Raw genomic sequence first — 23,353 nt, forward strand, 5'->3', positions numbered from 1 at the left:
TGAAATTTCGCCGATGCGACAAAATATACAAGACAATACAGAATCTGGAAGGTTTAATTACAGAATAAATATAATAAAACTGTTATGCTTGAAAAACGTGTAAGATCAAAGTAGATTGTATAATTAATCTAAAATGGTTAGATTACATTTAAAAAAATCTATGAATCTAAATACATTTTTAAAATACATACTTTATTAACTTTGTTTTTTTGTACATTTAATAGTGTCAGCTATTCATTGTAGAGCACTGATTGTACACAGTTGTTAATAATATGGTCGTATCTTTCTTTTGTTTTTGAGCCAACAAGTAAATAGTTTAACCTTTAGAAGATTATAAAATAAAAATCAGTTAGAGTTTTATGAAGAAAAAACACGTTTTGACAGTTTTGGTTAAAAAAAACACCAAAACCAACAGATTATCAACTTTACACTCCTTAAAATCATTCATGACTTTTGTGTATAAATTTCTAGTTTCTTGTTTGTAATAATAACAACATTAAGTTAAGCAAGTTTGTACTAAGTTTAATTCTCTCCTGCTTACAAAAATACGTCAACGTTACAGACATTTGATATTGTTGAACCACGTGACACTAAGGTGTATACAAGACAGTTTGTTTGGTTTTAAAGAGTTTTTAATTAGGTTAGATATGAAATACATTTTTACTTCAATATACATGAAGTTAAACTTAAATAAAAATGTTTTTTTCTTTTATTAAAATTATTTTATTAAAAACGACACTTTTTAGCTTTATGCCTGAAGAGCTGACAACAGCAACTGAACCATCCATCTTTTTAGTAAAAAAAATATTTAATAATAACAGAAAGTAAACTAGGTTTCAGCTTTGAATCACTTTCTATAAAATAAGAACAAATTACACCAATTCATATAGGATTTGTCACAACCAGAATACCTTTTCTCTATTTTTTTATTTTATATTTTTAATGTGAGAACAAAATCACTGGTAACACAGACAAACACATTTCATTACGACTACACAGTATTTGTTATTATTTATATTTAAAAATGCAGTCATTGTAACCCAAAATTAGGTATAAATATTATGTAAATTAACGTGAAAAAATGTACTGAAAATGTTTTTTTTCTTTTACTAAAAAAAGAAAAAATGTTGAAGTTACAAAAATAAAATTATTCATTACAAAATGTTATGAAAATACACAAAGTAAGTTTAGGCCCTACTTTCAATGTGAAAATAATTAGATCTGCCACCAGAGTGTATGTATTTCCCGCAGTATAATTGATTCCTCCACCAAATGTTCTTTTTTACGATATAAACATTTAATTTTTTACAATCGCGATCTCTTATTTTTAAACATTATTGTAAACAGTTTAAAAGGCGCAAAATCAGAAAATTGTTTTAAAGACAATCAAATTATTTTTAAGCAATTGTTTATTTGTCATTTACATTTAATAATATCATGATAATGCAAATTAGAAATTATAAACCAAAGTATTAATTCTGTGCCTCAAAAACGATATTTTAGGAATTTCAGTTCTATACTTAATATTTTGAATTATTTATCATTCGCTGATTTTGTTATTGCTGTTTTTAGAGTTTAGTAATTATCATATTTTACCCTCGCATATTGCTGAGAATTTCTATTATCAGAAGGAGACCCGTAGGAGTTTCCGTGCTGAGAATTTCTATTATCAGAAGGAGACCCGTAGGAGTTTCCGTGCTGAGAATTTCCATTATCAGAAGGTGACCTGTAGGAGTTTCCTTGCTGAGAAGTAGCACCAGAACCAGAGCTGGAGATACGGCGAGTGTTTGGAGCCCGTGGAAAATCTCCAGCTATTTCAGGAAAGTTTGCGTACTGACCTGACGAAGAAGATGGTTCGTAGCTTCCAAGGTCGTAAGGTTTATGTGGAGATGGGGCATTTCTTGGAGGAGCTTGTCTAGCTGGAGAAGATGGACCATAAGAAGAGGGTCTTCTAGAAGGTTGAGACTGGGCAGAAGGTCCTTGTTCGTATTGGGCGGATGCGGGGGCGTCGCTATAATCATAATTCCCATACCCTTGGGCTTTTGGGGCTGGACGTTCCTGTCGAGGTGGAGGATGTGGAGGTGCTTGACCACCGTATAAGAACCTTTGCGGATAGTACCGTTGATGGTAGCGAATAGTGTTGTTAGGTCCTCTCTCTTCAAGAGGCTAAAAACAATGTTAAAATTTTGTTTGGTCTAGAGATGACGTTTTTCACTGTTTATAGACAACACTGAAAGTTACCTTATTGGTTCGATATGACATGTTAAATATTTTTCATGTGCCTAAGGTAGAAGAAGTTCGCACATTAGATAAAGGTCATGAAATAATACATAATAATTATATTTATGTTTTTCACATTCATCTTTTCCATTACTACTTGGTATGTGGTCTCAAGGTTACTTCATTATAGAACTGAGACAAATATAGAGAAAGATTGTTTATTTGTTGAATTTTGTTCAAAGTTACTTAAGAGTTTAACTCCGCTAGCCTAGTTGAAGTGATAGAGTAGAGGGAAAACAGCTAGTTAACAACAACTACCATCAGTTATTGGGCTGCTTTTTACCTAAAAATAGTGGGATTGATCGCAGCTTTTTAACGCTCGTGGCTAAAAAGGCAAGCGCGTTCGGTGAAGTGATTTGATTGCACGACCTGCAGGTTACGAGTCAAGACACTAAACACTAGGTTTTGCAAGACCCAGCGAGAAAGAACTGAGGTACTGAGAAGATGTAAGGCCATTCATCACACCAGAAACTAGATGCCATTATTAATTGAACAACACAATAGAACGTGAAAAAACAGACAAACAAACCCGAAACCTTACCAAATACTAGTATTTTTATATCTAATTGGAAATTGTTATAATCCTAAAACGATTCATATACAGTATGATAAAACACCAGACTTGATTTCAAATAATAATATTAGCTTTAACTGTGAATTTCAAACAGTAATTTTAAGAATTCGATAAATTACTAGCTTTTATTTTAAAACGAAAATACTTTAAATTTTAACTGTAAATTTCTTAATGTATTTTTACTAGCGTAAAATTTCACACACACGCACGTATATATATAAAACCAAGTACTACTGAATTGTTGGTTTTTTGTTTCTTACATTTACTAGTTAAAACTCCATAGTGAAGTCCTTGAGGCTAAGACAATACACAATAATACACCAAATACCTCGTGACTTTGTTCCGAAACATAATATAAACATCTTATATTAGTAATAGTAATGTAGGTACAAACGGATAAGAGTAATAACGTTACCTTGTAGAGATAATCGTTAACCAAATGGTACTTTTCAGATTGAGAGCAGATATCCTGGTTGGAAGGTACACAATTTAAATGGACTTGGTGAAATACGGTATTCCCTGGACACAACCACGAGTGCTTGGAACCTCCTACGCAGTAGTGGAATACTTTGCAACTGACACTGACATCAGCATAGTAGCCATCATGCTTATCAGAACATCTAAACTTAGAGTTGTCTAACAAAACCGACAAAGGATCGGGAGTTGATGGTTCCTCCTCTTGTGGAAACCTCTCTTTCAAAGGTTGTTTAAAGGACTTTCGTATCTAATATGAAGAAAATTGAAAACGGTAATTTGGACAAGGAGTATGTGTGGTTCTTCAAAGAAGAATCAAACTGTGTTTTGATTATCAGAAGAAAGTACAGTTACTTGAGAAATTCGATCTCTTTTAGAAGCTTCTGGAACGTTAAGAGAGGCACTAGGAGATGTCTTTCTGAACAAATGCAGACACCCAAAACGATTTTTATTTCTCTCAAAATTCTGTTAATTCAATATTTACTTAAAAGTTGCTTCGTTGTTTCAGAATTCACAGATCTAGTTAAAATAGATCTAAGTTTATAATAGTGTATATATATATTGTCTCACTAGTTCGTTCATGTGCTTGTTTTGTCGCATAAGGTCAACATGCCTCAGTATTTTTCTCTTATTATACTTTTACAGGAAATAAGTATTACTTAAGCTGCATAAGGTGCACACGTACAAGGTGCTAATACGTATTTTGTTTTTGTTTATCTCTTTAAACATCAAATTATTCCTATCGATGGATTTTATTTATATAGCATTACAAAGTAGATAAAGCAACAAGAACAAAAACAACTTTACTGGTAGACTTTTGTTTTGCTTGATTTGTTAAAATAGTTTCCAAGCCACAATAAAGACAAAAACATTCGTTGTCATTTTTTGTAGAGTTTCAATTTGTGTTTTCATAGTAAACTAAAGCGCGTCAAAACTGTATTCTTCCATTATAACGTTATAATACTTTATGTGTTTTATTGAACTGAACGTAACTTGTCACTAGAAGATAAAGAGCTTTTTATGTAATTATGAGACAGTTAACTTAATTATATAAATGATTTAAAGTCCAAGTTTGTAGTATAATGGCCAGATTACACAGACGTTTCTCGATATCAAACATTGTTACAAAGTAAAACCTGACAACCCCGTAATGCCTATCATTATCTACTTGTTCCAAAAACCAGGGAAGAAATGTAGTGTAAGTGATACAATAATATAAACCACTATTTAAAAACAAACTTTAGTCATAGCAGCCTCAGTGATATAAGAAACGTACATTAGGCTTACCACCAGGAGAATGTCTAGAACCACCCGATGCGCCACCTGATGGTGGGGAACGGTATTGCTGAAGTGGTTTGTTTTGATTTCCACCAACTTGTGGGAGTGGATATTTGGCAGCACCTTGTGGAGGTGGTTGTCTGATAGCACCTTGTGGAGGTGGATGTCTGATAGTACCTTGTGGAGGTGGCTGTCTGATAGCACCTTGTGGAGGTGGATGTCTGATAGAAACTTGTGGAGGTGGCTGTCTAAAAGCGCCTTGTGGAGGTGGCTGTCTGATAGTACCTTGTGGAGGTGGCTGTCTGATAGCACCTTGTGGAGGTGGATGTCTGATAGAAACTTGTGGAGGTGGCTGTCTGTTAGCGCCTTGTGGAGGTGGATGTCTGATAGCGCCTTGTGGAGAAGGGTATCTAATAGCACCTTGTGTGGAGTAACTTGCTTGGCGTTTCACCTGTAACGATCAACAACAATGAACATAAATTCTTAACATTGTAATGTAACTTACGAACTTTATGCCAGTTCGTCAGTAACTCATTAAGATTCTCGAGATACGCACAAGTGCGCACACACACACACACAATCTCTTTAAACACACACACACGTATAATTGTACATACACACATACACTGCTGGTTAAAATCTTAAGGCCAATAAACATAAAAAAATATGCATTTTGCGTTGTTAGACTTAACCATTTATTTCAGTAGAGCTTCGAACGATGAAAATAAGAAAAGGGAAAATAAAAAACTTTTTTAGCATTTAATAGGGAAAATGTGAACACTATGAAATTAGCCTAAATACTAGATGGTCAAAAGTTTAAGACCATACCAAAAATAAGTCATAAACAGAGTAGGAAATGCTCAACAAGAGGTCTCAGTAGCGAATTGCACGGCCATCATTGCGAATAACTGCAAAGATTCGCTTTGGCATTGTCGATATAAGTGTTTACAGATGGTTGGCTGGAATGTTATTCCAAGTGGTGAAGATGGCTTCACGAAGATCATGCACTGTTTGGAATTGACGTCCTTTCTATTGACTTCCCTTGCCACCTACCCCCAAATATTTTCAATGGGGTTAAGTTCGGGCGAACACGCTGGATGATCCAAAAGAATCACGTTATTCGCCATAGAAAAGTCCTTTGTCCTGCGGGCATTGTGGATTGCAGCGTTGACCTGCTGAAAGATCCAGTCATTTCCACACAAGCGAGGGCCTTCAGGCAATAAAGATGCTCTCTCCAACATGCCAATGTAGCCAGCTACTGTTTGACGCCCTTGTATAACCTGAAGCTCCATTGTTCCGTGGAAGGAGAAAGCACCCAAGATCATGATGGAACCTCCTCCACTGTGTTGTGTAGAAAATGTCTCCGGTGGGATATCCTTATCATGCCCGTAACGCTGGAAGCCATCTGGACCATCCAGGTTAAATTTTTTCTCATTAGATAACACAATTTTTTCCCGCTTTTTTACGTCCTATGTTTGGTGCTTCTCAGCAAATTTTAACCGAGCTGTTTCGTAGTGTGGAAGGAGGAGTGGTCTTTGAAGACGTTTACGGTTTTTAAAGCCTTTCTCTCGTAGATGCCGCTTTATTCTTCTTGAACTGCATTCTGCGTCCGTAAGGGCCTTAATCTGGTGTCTTACCGGACAACCTGTCGAATCCTCCTGCTCAACGTCGGCGAAATTTTCTTGGGCCGACAACTTGAAATTCTCCTTCCGTATCCCTCAGGGTCTTTTAACAAATTTGCAACAGCAGTTTTACTACACCCAATCTCACCAGCGATGACACGTTGAGAGGGACCTTGCTTTTGCAGCTCGACAATTCTGTCACGTTCAAACTCTGTCAACTTTTTAGCCTTTGCCATGTTTTTACCCAATGCAACACAGATGTCAGTGGGAGATGTTGACAACGCTAATGCTTGAACACAAATGACTAAATTTCCTTACGTGTTAACCGATTAACGCTTCGTTTCAGTATGGTCTTAAACTTTTGACCAGGTAGTATTTAAGCTAATTTCATAGTGTTCACATTTTCTCTATTAAATGCTAAAAAAGTTTTTTTTTCCTTTTATTATTTCCATCTTTCGAAGCTCTACTCAAATAAGTGGTTGAGTCTAACAACGCAAAATACATATTTTTTCTTAATGTCCATTGGCCTTAAGATTGTGACCAGCAGTGTATATAGCCTAAGAGGATTCAAACATGTTCGTCTATTTTTTAGAAATTGTAGTTTCTGAAAACAGTACTAATATAAAAAACGGGTAGAAAATATAAATTGTACAACAAATATTGTTAGTAAAAAGTATCTTCATTAGAACATTCTTTCAAAACTATGAATTTATCACAAAAGCACAATAATTTTGTTCCTTAATTTGAAATAATGGAAAGTGAGTTAGAAAGAATTAAATATCTATGTTAAAATTATTTATATGTAAAACTTATGTAACTGTTACAACCAAAACTTTCCCCAGAGAAGATCAGGAGATAAAAACGTTGTGCTTTTTTGTTTCTGAAAGTTTATTTGAATGTCTCAATAAAGTCAACTAAATGTTTCCATATTTATAAATAATTTGATATTAATTAGATTAAGTCTATACATGTTCAACATAGTATCAGAACTAGGTTTTGAAAACGAGTGCTTCTTAAGTTTCTATGTCATTTCCCTTCGAATAAAAAAAAATACTTAAAGCTAACATAATATTTTCGTCTGCGAAACCCAGATAGACAACACATGTTTCTTTCTCACATTCAAAACACAGTGTCCTTAGAACGTCTAACAAAATAGTGTCCCAAATTGCATATACTTAAAAGGAAATTGGATACTTTTGTATTATTAAGATAACAATAAAACTCAGAACAAAATCTGTCTTCTGAAGGTTTGTCAGTTTAGTCAACTTAATAAACTTTAACGTGTCTTCCGTCATTAGTTTTAATCAATCCAATTATGTGTTCAAATTATGAGAACACATTTTCCAACATAGCTTGAGGGACGGACAAGACAATAACTCTAAATCTAAGTCTAATGGACAAATTTTGACAGTATTTTTTAAAAAATCAAAACCATCAGATTATCTCAAATTAATTGAGTTTTCTCTAGCGGAAAATGTTTTAATGTCCAGTTAATTAAAATAAACAAAACCCACAAACCTTCAAAACATATTTTGTTTTGAAGTTTTGTTATCTGAAGTAATAAAATTACTCGACGTTTTTTTGGAACATTCGTTTTGGAACACCTTGTAATGTTTTTTTTCGTGTTTGAAACACAGATCGTTTTCATTCAGAATATCTAACAATATATTATTCTTCTGTCATGTTTAAGAACACAGTCGTTTTTAGTACGTCTAACAATACATCATATTAGTACGTCTAGCAATACATCATATTAGTATGTCTAACAATACATCATATTAGTACGTTTAACAATACATCATATTAGTACGTCTAACAATACATAATATTAGTACGTCTAACAATACATCATATTAGTACGTCTAACAATACATCATATTAGTACGTCTAACAATACATCATATTAGTAGTCTAACAATACATAATATTAGTACGTCTAGCAATACATCATATTAGTACGTCTAACAATACATCATATTAGTAGTCTAACAATACATCATATTAGTACGTCTAACAATACATCATATTAGTACGTCTAACAATACATCATATTAGTATGTCTAACAATACATCATATTAGTACGTCTAGCAATACATCATATTAGTACGTCTAACAATACATCATATAAGTACTCTAACAATACATCATATTAGTACGTCTAACAATACATCATATTAGTACGTCTAACAATACATCATATTAGTAGTCTAACAATACATAATATTAGTACGTCTAGCAATACATCATATTAGTACGTCTAGCAATACATCATATTAGTACGTCTAACAATACATCATATTAGGACGTATAACAATACATCATATTAGTACGACTAACAATACATCATATTAGTACGTCTAACAATGCATCATATTAGTACGCCTAGCAATACATCATATTAGTACGTCTAACAATACATAATATTAGTACGTCTAACAATACATCCTATTAGTACGTCTAACAATACATCATATTAGTACGTCTAGCAATACATCATATTATTACGTCTAACAATACATCATATTAGTACGTCTAACAATACATCATATTAGTACGTCTAACAATACATCATATTAGTACGTCTTACAATACATCATATTAGTAGTCTAACAATACATCATATTAGTACGTCTAACAATACATCATATTAGTACGTCTAACAATACATCATATTAGTACGTCTAACAATACATAATATTAGTACGTCTAACAATACATCATATTAGTATGTCTAACAATACATCATATTAGTACGTCTTACAATACATCATATTAGTAGTCTAACAATACATCATATTAGTACGTCTAACAATACATCATATTAGTACGTCTAACAATACATCATATTAGTACGTCTAACAATACATCATATTAGTACGTCTAACAATACATCATATTAGGACGTATAACAATACATCATATTAGTACGTCTAACAATACATCATATTAGTACGTCTAACAATACATCATATTAGTACGTATAACAATACATCATATTAGTACGTCTTACAATACATCATATTAGTACGTCTAACAATACATTATATTAGTACGTCTAACAATACATCATATTAGTACGTCTAACAATACATCATATTAGTAGTCTAACAATACATCATATTAGTACGTCTAACAATACATCATATTAGTACGTCTAACAATACATCATATTAGTACGTCTAACAATACATCATATAGAAAAATTAATTCTTACCCTTTCCTCGGCAGCTACAAAAACTCCTACAAAAATAAAAACAAGTCTTAAAAACTTCTATTCGGATTTGTTAAAATTAAATATGCGAAAATAAAAACTGAAATATAAATTGTTATAGGAGAAGCAATTATTAGGTAGTACTGAACTTAAATACATAGTAATAGAATTAATATATAATCATATTCAAACCGAATATCTTCAGTTTTACTAAACAACTACAATGAAGTTATTATTTGGATACAACGTTCATCCTGTTAGTGATACGAAACACGTTTCTAGGTAATTGTTGTAATACTTGTGGTTTAAAATCAATTGAAAGTAGTATCACTTTGACCAAGATATGATGAAAATCAGGTAAAAAATACAAGTTTAATGTGAAATAAAATGCTTCATAACCGTCTTATATCATCTTCTTTATTATAACCATCTTAAACTCTTTAATTTATCTTTTCGAATTATTATTTCTATCTACCAAGTTTATAAAATTTGTCTATACTGACTCATTGTTTTTAACCAAAAAAAATTATTTAAATAATATACACACAAACCTCTCGAAATTGGTATGGAAGGAAGAAACGGAGCTATGTACCAGTATTTTTGTTTTGAAGGTGGGACTTACTTTGTTCCAATGTCTGCGACTGGCAGTTTTGAATACTGATTTAGAATTGTCTTGTTACTTATACTGGAAATAACTGTCCACTCAAAATCGGATCTCACAAACAATAAAATTCAAACAAACGCACATAGAGAATCAAAACTGGTTATAAAAGAAATACATTTCAAACTGACATTTTAATACAGCGATGAATAAATCGCCCAAATTTGATACGTATGCAAAACTAGAGTCGATGTAGGGTACATATTTACTTACTTTTAGGAGAGTCTTCGAAAATAATAGCAAGAACAAATGAAAATCGTACTCTAAACTTTGTATAAAATAAGTATTTTAATAACGGCACTAACAGCAGGTAAAAATAATCCCATCATTCTACTGATGTAGAACTGGAAAAAAAAGTTATTACACTTTAAAGAAACCAATGATGTGTTTAAAAGATATCCAGTGAGCAACCAAAAAACTGAAAAATGTAAAACCGTTAACATTGAAATCAAACCACTTCTCCACGCAAATATATCCTTCATTTATTTTTGTTGTTCAAAACTTTTTTTAACGAATATATCAAACGACTAAGTGTACTTTGAGTTTAAATGCATCTAGTTATATCGTAGACATTAGTTAACCACTAAAACTAATCCCACAAGATAATTCCATGGTTTTTGATATAACCAATATGTTTAACAACATATTCTAAATGACATATTCATACCACCCCGATAGCTTCATGAAGATGACTACATCTTACCAGAATCGACAATTACGAATGCCCACTTTACGGAATTCGTCACCTTCTGTGTAAATACCACGTACTTCTAGAACCAACCGAAAGGTGTTTTGATGGGGTCACCTCTTCAGTCATCACTCAGCAAAGTACTGACGGAATAGTGCAAAGAAGTTGCCATACAAAGATACCTGAAATAAGTACACCCACACAAAGTAAAAACAGCTGTTGACCTAACTGATCCAAATCACGAGTTTTTCCAATTTGTGTTGAAATGGAAAACACAAAAACACCATCTTTTCTGGATAAAGAGAATAAAAAGCAAACCATCTTACAGGTCAAAACGTAGATAAGGGCCCGGTATGACCAAGCGTGTTAAGGCGTTCGACTCGTAATCCGAGGGTCGCGGGTTCGAATCACGGTCACACCAAACATACTCGTCCTTTCAGCCGTGGGGACCTTTTAATGTGCGGTCAATTCCACTATTCGTTGGTAAAAGAGTAGCTCAAGAGTTGGCGGTGGGTTGTGATGACTAGCTGCCTTCACTCTAGTCTCACACTGCTAAATTAGGGACGACTGCTGCACTCGTGTAGCATTGCGCGAAATTCAAAACAAACCAAACCTTAGTCTAACTTTTCATAGCGTATGTGTCAGCACTGTCACATATCTTGAGCATTGTAAAAATGGCAGAAACTAATTGACCCTTGCTTCTAATACACGTAGTTTTGATTTAAGCAGCACTTTGTTTGGTTTCAAATACCACTCACAATTTAATGGTAAAATAGTAACTTAGTAGTTGGCGGTGGGTGGTGATGACTAGCTGCCTTCCCTCTAGTCTTACACTGCTAAATTAGGGACGGCTAGCGCAGATAGCTCTCGAGCAACTTTGCATCTCGACTGTATAAAAGACAGAAATAAAATTATTTAGACCGACAGAAACAGGGACATGTAAAAACAACACAGGAATAAAATATTGAAGCTAGGATAACACCTGTGAGCTCTGGTTACTAAACCAGATATGTAGGATAACATCTGTGAGCTCTAGTTACCGAACCAGATATGTTGGATAACACCTGTGAGCTCTGGTTACCAAAACCATATATGTAGGATAACACCTGTGAGCTCTAGTTACCAAACCAGATATGTAGGATAGCACCTGTGAGCTCTGGTTACCAAATCAGATATGTTGGATAACACCTGTGAGCTCTGGTTACCAAACCAGATATGTGGGATAGCACCTGTGAGCTCTGGTTACCAAACCAGATATGTAGGATAGCACCTGTGAGCTCTGGTTACCAAACCAGATATGTAGAATAACACCAGTGAGCTCTGGTTACCAAACCAGATATGTAGGATAGCACCTGTGAGCTCTGGTTACCAAACCAGATATGTAGGATAGCACCTGTGAGCTCTGGTTACCAAACCAGATATGTAGGATAGCACCTGTGAGCTCTGGTTACCAAACCAGATATGTAGGATAGCACCTGTGAGCCCAGGTTACCAAACCAGATATGTAGAATAACACCTGTGAGCTCTAGTTACCAAACCAGATATGTAGAATAACACCTGTGAGTTCTGGTTACCAAACCAGATATCTACACAAGAGCGCAATAAAAGGTATTAAAGAAGGAATAGCTTATAATGACAAAAATAATATACTCTTACTTAAAGGTATTTTAACAATCAATTGATATATGTTTCAAATTAACATAAGAACGACAAGTTCCAAAGCCATGAGGTATTTATTTCTTAATTACAGCTTACACACACAGTACTTACCTATTAGTATAATGAAACAGACTGACAACTTCATATCCATCTTCTATCTGGAAGAAAGTAAATCCGAGTCAGCCAATAATACTCTTAACATATAGAAACTAGTTTGATGATAAATAACACAAGTCTTGTATAATGTATCTGAACTATCGGTGCTGAACCGGATGATATATTTTGTCAGCTCAGGAATAATCAGTGTTGATCTGGATGGTATTCTCAGTCAGCTTTAGAGCAGTCAGTGCTGATCTGAAACAAATGCCGTGTGTATGAAAATATCGATGATTCAGTTCGCGCCTCGCGTTTTGTCAGTAACTTAATCTCCCTATACTAAAGAATGGAACTCTTTTCTGATAGTAGCAGCGTGTAACTGTTACCGAAAGTTGAATTACAATATTGTTAGTCTTACTCAAGAAGACGTCAAACTTTTTCAGATTTGTATTTGCCAATAATTTCACGTTATCACCTCATGTTTCCCACACTAAAACGTTCTTTACAAAGATAGCACTTGAGCGCTCTAAGAGGGCCGATCTCTTTTTCTTTAAATATATTATCGTTTCGCTCACTTCATAAAAGTGCCACGATCACATCACGTACGTGGCTTTTATGTGGCAACGTCATCTGTGTTTAACCTACTTCGTTTAGTTAATTAATTTTTTTTTAAAGTCACACAACAGTTTTCACTCCAATAACCTTCACTAGTCCCAGTCACCGATATATGACAAGTCCTGATAAACACCTGGACTCCGCCTTTCATTAGGTCATGGTTACTGTACCTGGTTAGGGCAATACTTCAAAGCTGTTGTTTTGTGTGCTTTTTTAAAGTTTTTCCCTTATTCCCATTGCTCAAATAACTTTACCAGTAACTGTCGTTTCAGTACCTTTTCCTACATACATATATTTCTGTGGTTCTAAACTGCAGAGTAATAAACGAAACATGATATTCATTTCAATGTAATTGCCTCCATACAAGAGAACCTCTCATAGTATTTGTTGAACACTCGTGCTACGTGTGCACCACTGTAAAAGTTTCCCTGCGCTATATTGTAGCCCGTAAACTTTTGCGGCGTGAACACCAAACAACAAAGGCTCCCTTTGCGCCATGCAACAGTTAGCTTCGAATTCCAGATTAAAACCAGAAAGTTTCGTGTTCTTAATGAAACCAATGATATTTCTTTCTCCTCTAAGCGTTTCAGAACAGTAACGGTAAACTAACCGCAACAAGGTTTAAACAACATGTTGAGAATATATTTAGAGAAACAAATAAACAGAAACGTGCCACTCTGTTTACTTCTTAGATTGTTATTTTTATCAAGAATACTGACATCAATCGCAGATATTTGTTTGTAGCCCAAAGCTGCACAATAAAATTCCTTTTAGCGTCTTAAGTTTGTGAAACTACCGTTTGTTTCAAATAATAAATAAATTAAAGATATAAATATCTTGATTTAATAGAGAACACTCATTATTTAAAAAAATAATATTATGGAAGTATTTTATTAAAAAGGTAAAATTTTGACACATGAATGAGGAAAGTCAACAAACGTCTCGGGTTATTACGTTTCTCATATGCATACACATCATATGTGAATTATATATGCAAGGGCGAAATAAAAGACATTATATGCATACACATCATATATGAATTAACTGTGCAAGGGCGAAATAAAAGACATCAGAAAAGAAATAAGTTTCAATAACTAACATAACACACTTTTACTAAAAAAGGACAAGGCCGGAGGTCCCTTAAGACTTAAGTATAGACTTGTCTCATTGACCAGAGGACAATCAATCAATCAGTATCATTTGCCGCCACATGGGATTTGTGCGACTAAGAAGTGATTAACAGGATTGACTGTCAGTCTTATAACACAATCGTAGATAAAAGGGAAGGATGTTTCCGGTGGCATCTTGAACCTCGGATACGCAGCTCTCTATGCTAACTATTAAATCATGTCAGGCCCTTTTGTGTAATTAACGTTTACGGTTTGATATTTAGTTTTGTTCACTCTGAAACTGTTCTTCAGTTTACTTTTACAAATGTCTAATACTTTCGTTGATAACACAGAATTTTCGGAAATCATGCAACTGCGTTAAGTCGTGTTCACAAATAATTCCCATGTTCTGTAAACAAAGCATGGAGTTATGTATGCAGTGAAAACGTAGTAATACATCGTGCAAAATATTATTTAAAAGGTTTTCTTAAGTTCAGATAAGAATGCAAACACGTATCTGCGTTAATACGCAAATTCAATAGCTCATTGGACCGCAGGAATTAGTTTCGAAGGTAACACCTGAAGGTCTCTGTGTAGTGCCTGACACTAATGTTGAATAACCGGTTTATTATGAAAACTCTTTGTCCGCTGCGAATAAGTATCCGAGGATTTTTAAATGTCTTTCTTTGTGGTTTGTAAAGTGCAAACACACGCTTTGTTTTTGTCCCCCCTTAGTCTTCAGGAGTGATTTAATTGATAAAGAAAATTGAAAAATCAAAATCAAAAAGTGTAAAAATCGATTACTTTCGTATATTGTGTTAGGCTTAACTTTTGTACGTGCATTTTGTGGTTCTTCCTCGAAATAAATAAATATATGAAACAATATTTTATATTTTATTGATAAACAATTGATCTTCTTCAGGTTAAGGCTGCTAAAGTTACATTTTCTAATTATTTTACCTGTGTAATGTTGTTGTATCCAATAATGCGATTTTCTAGGAAAGAACTTTGTCTTTTGTAATCACAACTAACTTGACAACTGGATCATGCCGATCTGATACATATTGTTCATAATAATTACTATTTCTGTTTTTTTTTGGGGGTGGGGGTGAAAGCACCTATACCTTGTTTGTTTTTGAATTTCGCGCAAAGCTACTCGAGGGCTATCTGCGCTAACCGTCCCTAATTTAGTAGTGTAAGACTAGAGGGAAGGCAGCTAGTTATCACTACCCACCGCCAACTACTAAGCTACTATTCTATCTACGAGTAGTGGGATTCACCGTAACATTATAGAACCCCACGGCTGAAAGGGCGAGCATGTTTGGTCGGGGATTGGAACCTGCGACCCACTTGACAATTTTAGGCTTACATTTGCTGGTTATAACGTAAAGATTATTAAAATAATGGTTTTCGGCTTTTAAAATGATGATCATGCGAGTACAGTCAATCAAACTTTATTTTATTATAGTTTCTTTTAATATTTATGGCAATTTTTGGTACCAAACCCTAAAGCAGGTAACTACTTGAATCTTATGTAAGTGACTTTAATCGCTTTCATAGCTATGTACGTGAATCAAACCTAAAGTCAGAAGTTTTACCGATTATAGATTTTTTAATATTTGAGATTTAAGAAACAGATATCTGAAGTAAATTTGTATTATATATTCCATCTTTTAAATAATAAGAAATACAGCAAATAATGTCGAGGGGCTGAATTCTTGTCACCAGCTCACAGCAAAGCGCTCGGGATTTAATACCATACAAAAGGTTGACGTCTTGATTTTCTTGACCGTGAGGAGTACAGGGTCAATACGATTCCCAAGCATAACGAGTCTTTAGAAGGTAGCTTCGCAGTACAAACCATAAAAAAGAAACTGGTAGAATGGAGATATTATGTCGGATTCAGAGTTGACAGAATAAACTATATTTAAAAACATAGGAGACAGCTAATAAAAAATTCCAGTGAAGGTGGAATGACATAAGCTGTATAATGAACATAAATTTAGCTTTTGATGAAATGCTACACAATAGGCTGGGTATCTGTGTTCTGTTCACTGAAGGTATTAAAACCATATTCTTAGCGTTATAAAATCCTCAAACTTATTACTGATCCGCTGGGGTGTCTGTAGATGTTTCATCTATATTTCGAAAGGGCTCAGATTAGAAGGTCTCTGATTTTTGTTTCTAATTGTTTTTAATGTGTAGAAAATAATCAATTTATTTATTAGTTTAATAAACTTCTATTTAAAAACTTATTAATTATATTTTATTTTACACCCTACCACACGCCTCCCAGTGGCTCAGCGGTATGTTTGCGGGCTTACAACGCTAAAAACCGGATTTCGATACCCGTGGTGAGCAGAGCACAGATAGTCCATTGTGTAGCTTTGTGATTAATTCAACAACAACCATACCACATAAAACAAAAAGATAAAACACGAGCACGTCTTTGTCAAACTGTGTACAGAATATTTTATATAAGTGTAACATCGAACAAAAGAAACTAAATACGTCCAAATCACTAGACATAGAAACATGACACTCTTTTATTGTAACATTATTATTTATAAAAATTTGTCCTATGTAGAACTAACATATCCATTATGTCATTACGTGTTCACACACACAAATCCATAAACATGAATAAATTCCTATCTCACGAGGCCCGGCATGGCCAGGTGGGTTAAGGCATTCGACTCGTCATATGAGGCTCGCGGGTTCGAATCCCGATCGCACCAAACATGCTCGCCCTTTCAGTCGTGGGGGAGTTATAATGTGACGGCCAATCCCACTATTCGTTGGTAAAAGAGTAGCCCAAGAATTGGTGGTGGGTGGTGATGACTAGCTGCTAAATTAAGGACGGCGAGCGCAGATAGCCCTCGTGTAGCTTTGCGCGAAATTCTAAAAAACGAACAAACAAACAGGCGCCAGTGTTTGTTGTTCAGTGTAAAGCTACACAATGTGATATTTGTCCGTCACGATTATAGAAACTCAATTTTTGTCGTGGTAAACTTGCAGATTTAATACTGAGCCACTGGTAGTGGTAGGTATATTGAAGAAAGATATTTCGAAAGTGTGATAAATCTGTGATTCGTGTTGATTTTTAACAACGATTCTATACACTTTACATATAAATATCTGTATGGTGGACAATCAAACATTTGTAAATATAATTCAGGCTCATATATATCTAATAACTGATCGACAATTTTTACAGTATCCGAGAGGGCGTATCATGAATCTTCAATAAAATATTTTGAAGTAGTTTCTGTTCGATATTGTGGAAATGTAAATAAATGATGTATTACACTGACATTTCGACTATTAGTAAGCTGATGGGCGATTTTATCGGGAGTTCCATGTGTATCTTTTAACTTGTATTTGTTTGTTTGTTAAGCCTAAACCTACACAATGAGCTGTCTGTGCTCTGCCCGTAGCGAAACCAGATTTTTTAACGTTATAAACTCGCACACTTATCTTTGATCAACCGGGGGTTACAAAGAAAAACATATCTGTTATTATTTGATAGACTAAAAATGACTATTCATCCACCTCATTCAGTATCATAATATTAACAAAATACGTGATTTTCTAGTGATTCGGCAGTAAGCTTGAGGGTTTATAACACTGAAATTAAGCGTCCGATTCATGCGGTGAACACATGGCAGAGAGCCCGTTGCGAAGCTTTCTGCATAACGTGCGCACGCGCCGTTTTTTAAAAAAATTAAAAACAAAACCATATTGGGCTGTCTGTTGTGTAGACCGCGATTTTAGAGTTGTAAATCCGAAGACTTACCGCTATCCCAGCGGGGCACATTCCGGAGACTTACCGCTGTCTCAGCGGGGCACATTCCGAAGACTTGTCGCTGTTTCAGCGGGGGATATTCCGCATAGCAACAAAACAAGTAAAAAACGAAAGGAAAAACAGCAAAAGTATTTATTTTATCATAATAAAAGCTGCCTTTCTTGAAACCCTTGGATCATCAAAATCTAAATCAATGTGAGTAATGAAATATGAAAACTTAGTGTAATTGTTAACACTTATAATTACTAATTAGTAAGGATAAATTTTGTTTTATGATTATTAAATTATTTGGCTATATGTTAAATTATATTAATTTGTTTAAATAAAGTATGACGCGGTATTAATGGATGCTTTACATTAGATATTAATCGTTTTATGGATATGCTATTTTTCCACTTATTAAGAAAACAAAATGGTTCAGATAAAAATAATACATAAATTGTATAATAGCACATTCAGTTATAGCAGCTAAAGTAGTTTGTCGTAAATCACGAAGTGGAGAGAAAGAAAAAAAGAGAGATGGAGGAAGAGAAATAGGTTTGAAAGGAAATGGAAGAGTTACTTCATGGGAGGTCCAGATGAGGATGAAGAGATAGAAGAAGGACTAGGAGAAGGGGTAGATAGGAGAAAAGATAGAGAAGGGTAGATAGGAGAATAGGAGAATAGATAGAGAAGGGGTAGATAGGAGAATAGATAGAGAAGGGGTAGATAGGAGAAAAGATCGCAGAAGGGGTAGATAGGAGAAAAGATAGCAGAAGGAGTAGATAGGAGAAAAGATAGAGAAGGGGTAGATAGGAGAATAGATAGAGAAGGGGTAGATAGGAGAAAAGATAGAGAAGGGGTAGATAGGAGAAAAGATAGCAGAAGGGGTATATAGGAGAAAAGATAGCAGAAGGGAACGAAGTAGAAAGATGGAAGTAGTAATTAAAAACAAAGTCATAGTTTTAGAGTAAACAATGTTGTAATGACCAATTAGGGTAAACAATGTTGTCATTACCCCTTAGGGTAAGCAATGTTGTCATTACCTCTTAGGGTAAGCAATGTTGTCATTTCCCCTTAGAGTAAACAATTTTATCATTACCCCTCAAAGTTAGCTTTATTACAAAACTTCAAAGCAAAGTTTAATTTATCTTGTTTTTGTCTGTCAACATTCTATGACACATTGTGCCTGTACCATTATGTAGGTGTGTTGTAAATATCATCCTTAGTATCTTGTACCATTATGTAGGTGTGTTGTAAATACCACCCTTAATATCTTGTACCATTATGTAGGTGTGTTGTAAATATCATCCTTAATATCTTGTACCATTATGTTGGTGTGTTGTAAATATCACCCTTAATATCTTGTACCATTATGTAGGTGTTTTGTAAATATCACCCTTAATATCTTGTACCATTACGTAGGTGTGTTGTAAATATCATCCTTAATATCTTGTACCATTATGTAGGTGTGTTGTAAATATCACTCTTAATATCTTGTACCATTATGTAGGTGTGTTGTAAATATCACCCTTAATATCTTGTACCATTATGTAGGTGTGTTGTAAATATCACCCTTAATATCTTGTACCATTATGTAGGTGTGTTGTAAATATCACCCTTAATATCTTGTACCATTATGTAGGTGTGTTGTAAATATCACTCTTAATATCTTATACCATTATGTAGGTGTGTTGTAAATATCTCCCTTAATATCTTGTACCATTATGTAGGTGTGTTGTAAATATCACCCTTAATATCTTGTACCATTATGTAGGTGTGTTGTAAATACCACCCTTAATATCTTGTACCATTATGTAGGTGTGTTGTAAATATCATCCTTAATATCTTGTACCATTATGTTGGTGTGTTGTAAATATCATTCTTAATATCTTGTACCATTATGTTGGTGTGTTGTAAATATCACCCTTAATATCTTGTACCATTATGTAGGTGTTTTGTAAATATCACCCTTAATATCTTGTACCATTATGTAGGTGTGTTGTAAATATCATCCTTAATATCTTGTACCATTATGTAGGTGTGTTGTAAATATCACCCTTAATATCTTGTACCATTATGTAGGTGTGTTGTAAATATCACCCTTAATATCTTGTACCATTATGTAGGTGTGTTGTAAATATCACCCTTAATATCTTGTACCATTATGTAGCTGTGTTGTAAATATCACCCTTAATATCTTGTACCATTATGTAGCTGTGTTGTAAATATCACCCTTAATATCTTGTACCATTTTGTAGGTGTGTTGTAAATATCATCCTTAATATCTTGTACCATTATGTAGGTGTGTTGTAAATATCACCCTTAATATCTTGTACCATTATGTAGGTGTGTTGTAAATATCTCCCTTAATATCTTGTACCATTATGTAGGTGTGTTGTAAATATCTCCCTTAATATCTTGTACCATTATGTAGGTGTGTTGTAAATATCACTCTTAATATCTTATACAATTATGTAGGTGTGTTGTAAATATCTCCCTTAATATCTTGTACCATTATGTAGGTGTGTTGTAAATATCATCCTTAATATCTTGTACCATTATGTAGGTGTTTTGTAAATATCTCCCTTAATATCTTGTACCATGATGTAGGTGTGTTGTAAATATCTCCCTTAATATCTTGTACCATTATGTAGGTGTGTTGTAAATATCTCCCTTAATATCTTGTACCATTATGTAGGTGTGTTGTAAATATCACCCTTAATATCTTGTACCATTATGTAGGTGTGTTGTAAATATCTCCCTTAATATCTTGTACCATTATGTAGATGTGTTGTAAATATCACCCTTAATATCTTGTACCATTATGTGGGTGTGTTGTAAATATCACCCTTATAATATCTTGTGCCATTATATAGGTGTGTTGTAAATATCTCCCTTAATATCTTGTACCATTAGGCAGGTGTGTTGTAAATATCACCGTTATAATATCTTGTACCATTATGTGGGTGTGTTGTAAATACCACCCTTATAATATCTTGTACCATTATGTAGGTGTGTTGTAAATATCACCCTTATAATATCTTGTACCATTATGTAGGTGTGTTGTAAATATCACCCTTATAATATCTTGTTAAAATCATGTTTTGCCAATGATTGCTGAAGAAAAGTATTAATAAAGAGATAAAGACAAATTTTCAATATGAAACAACTTTTTTGGACATTAAATACACGAACTCTTTATAAGACAATGGTCTGTACTTAGCTGTCGACCTTCTAACCTTTCTCGAGGAGAGAAAATGTAACCTTTTCCTAACCATGCTTTGTATTGATCCTAGGTCTGGTAATCTGAGGGACGCAAATTCGAATCCCTGGAACACTGTGCGTGCTCGCCTTTTCAGCAGTGGTAATGAAATAGTCAATTACTATTCCTTGTAAAAAAGTAGCCCAAGAGTTGGCGGTGGGTGGTAATGACTAGCTCTCTTCCCTCTAGTCTCAGACTGCTAAATAGGGACGGCCAGTGCAGATAGCTCTCAGGTAGCTTTGCTCGAACTTAAAAAAACAAACAAACTGCTTATCATATTCATGTATTTTTCTCGTTGCTGTATTGTGAACTTGTTTAAAAAGATACTGCTGATTAAATTAGATATTTTGATTTTGGTTTTAGAACGATTACTTAACATTACATTTTTACTTTAAAAAAAATCCGATAACATTTCATGATCATATAAACCAAGTAGGAGAAGAGTATAATGGAATTCTTTTGTCATAAGTTCAACTGCTGGCAAAATACAATGAGATAAAACATGTTTTTAGTGTGACAAAATGTTCCATAAAACGCTTGTGCACTAAAATTCGAAAGGAAACAATCCGTTGTCTAGGAGATTGGTTTGTTTTGAACTTCGCGCAAAGCCACACGAGGGCTATCTGCACTAGCCGTCCCTAATTTAGCAGTGTAAGACTAGAGGGAAGGCAGCTAGTCATCATTACCCACCGCTAACTTTTGGGCTACTCTTTTACCTATGAATAGTGGGATTGACCGTCACATTATTAACACTCCCACGGCTGAAAGGGAAATTACAAAGATAAATATCTTACGAAGATGTTTTTTCAGTTATAGATTATATAAATGTAATTTTACGGATAATTCTACCTAAATAATATTATATTCCCACAAGAAGCTTTTGGCGTAGCCGTGTTTTGTGTAATTGTTTAAACAGTGTTTTTAATGCTTGCGTTGTTAGTAATTTTGTGTCACACTCGCTAATTGTTGTCTATCGTGATCTAGATCTAAAGATTACTAGAGAAACTTAAAGTGACTGTTTAACGTAAGAATCTCTTGACCCTACCTTTTTAACTCTCCCAATCTGGGTTAAAAGTCTGCGACGAGGACCTGGACAGAATAAGGTTACACTGAGTCGCACGAAAATGTGGCACGTGACTGTGTTCAGACAATATATCTTAGTTCACTATATATAAGTAGGACATATACCGGTTTAGTGGGCTATTGGCGTCAGAAACAGATTAGCGGAAATTCAGATAAAAATGTAAACTTAAGTGGTGTAAACAATGTGGTAATACAGGCGTGTTCATACGTTTGAAGCCTTTGTGTCGCTGACGTATATCGCACGACTATTCGGGCAATGCTGACCGTAAGGTAATAAGAGTTGTTACCCTTGGACTGTTTAACTTGCAGTGTAAAAACGTTCCTAAGGATCAAACACGTGATACATTCGTGTTGTGTATATGCGGCAACATTGGCAATTAGCATAGAAATATAAAAGTTGTTTATAGGTATTTGTCCAATAATTCTTTTTATTTAAAAAAATACTTGGAAAGAGCTGGAATTCGAAGTTTAAGATAGAGAGTGGAATTGAGCTGTTTTATTCCAGGTTGACCTTATGGTAAGAATAATTTGGCTTTTCATGGTGAACTGCTTACTTGTCTGCGACAACGTGCTCAACGTTGCCAGCAAGTTGTGATTTGTGTGGCTCGGTTCTTGTTGAAATCAACGACTGTTTCTTTGTATAAGTAAAGTTCATTTTGCTAAAATTATACAAGTTTGGGATTGTTCCAAAATCACACCTTTGCTTCTTCATTTGTTATAATTTTATTATAATTCTCACCTAAAATTAAGGAGAAAAAAATATTCACACATTTTCTTTTTTCTAGTAGTTACGGTAGAATAGCAAGTAATTCTTCATTATTGTGTTATTTAAAAAAATCACCATTCTATTTAAACTAATTATTCACATCCCTTGAACTCTGAGTAAGGGTATTCTCAGTCATAAAACGTGATTGTTTGTCCTGAACTTGGTCATTCTCAGACAAGGAATCTAG

At 34.2% G+C, this 23,353-nt stretch overlaps 1 protein-coding gene across 2 annotated transcripts; it reads right to left on the reverse strand.

The window, feature by feature from the left end:
* Window positions 1–77: 77 nt before the first annotated feature.
* On the reverse strand, window positions 78–22,508 carry LOC143245151 (uncharacterized). 2 transcript variants are annotated; one of them, XM_076491135.1, is made up of 7 exons: window positions 22,363–22,507; window positions 21,295–21,565; window positions 12,560–12,606; window positions 9,444–9,469; window positions 4,605–5,057; window positions 3,270–3,578; window positions 78–2,166 (listed from the first exon to the last, which is right to left on the reverse strand). In XM_076491135.1, the coding sequence occupies exons 3-7, from the start codon at window positions 12,597–12,599 to the stop codon at window positions 1,576–1,578; spliced, it is 1,419 nt and encodes a 472-aa protein (XP_076347250.1). In that variant the 5' UTR covers window positions 12,600–12,606; window positions 21,295–21,565; window positions 22,363–22,507; the 3' UTR covers window positions 78–1,575. The 2 variants fall into 2 exon arrangements, with proteins under 2 accessions (XP_076347250.1, XP_076347249.1); XM_076491134.1 differs by lacking the exon at window positions 21,295–21,565 and having other exon boundaries at window positions 22,363–22,508.
* Between the last annotated feature and the right edge of the window lie 845 nt (window positions 22,509–23,353).

Source organism: Tachypleus tridentatus, chromosome 2 (assembly GCF_004210375.1).
Source record: "Tachypleus tridentatus isolate NWPU-2018 chromosome 2, ASM421037v1, whole genome shotgun sequence".
NCBI classification, from domain to species: Eukaryota; Metazoa; Arthropoda; class Merostomata; order Xiphosura; family Limulidae; genus Tachypleus; species Tachypleus tridentatus.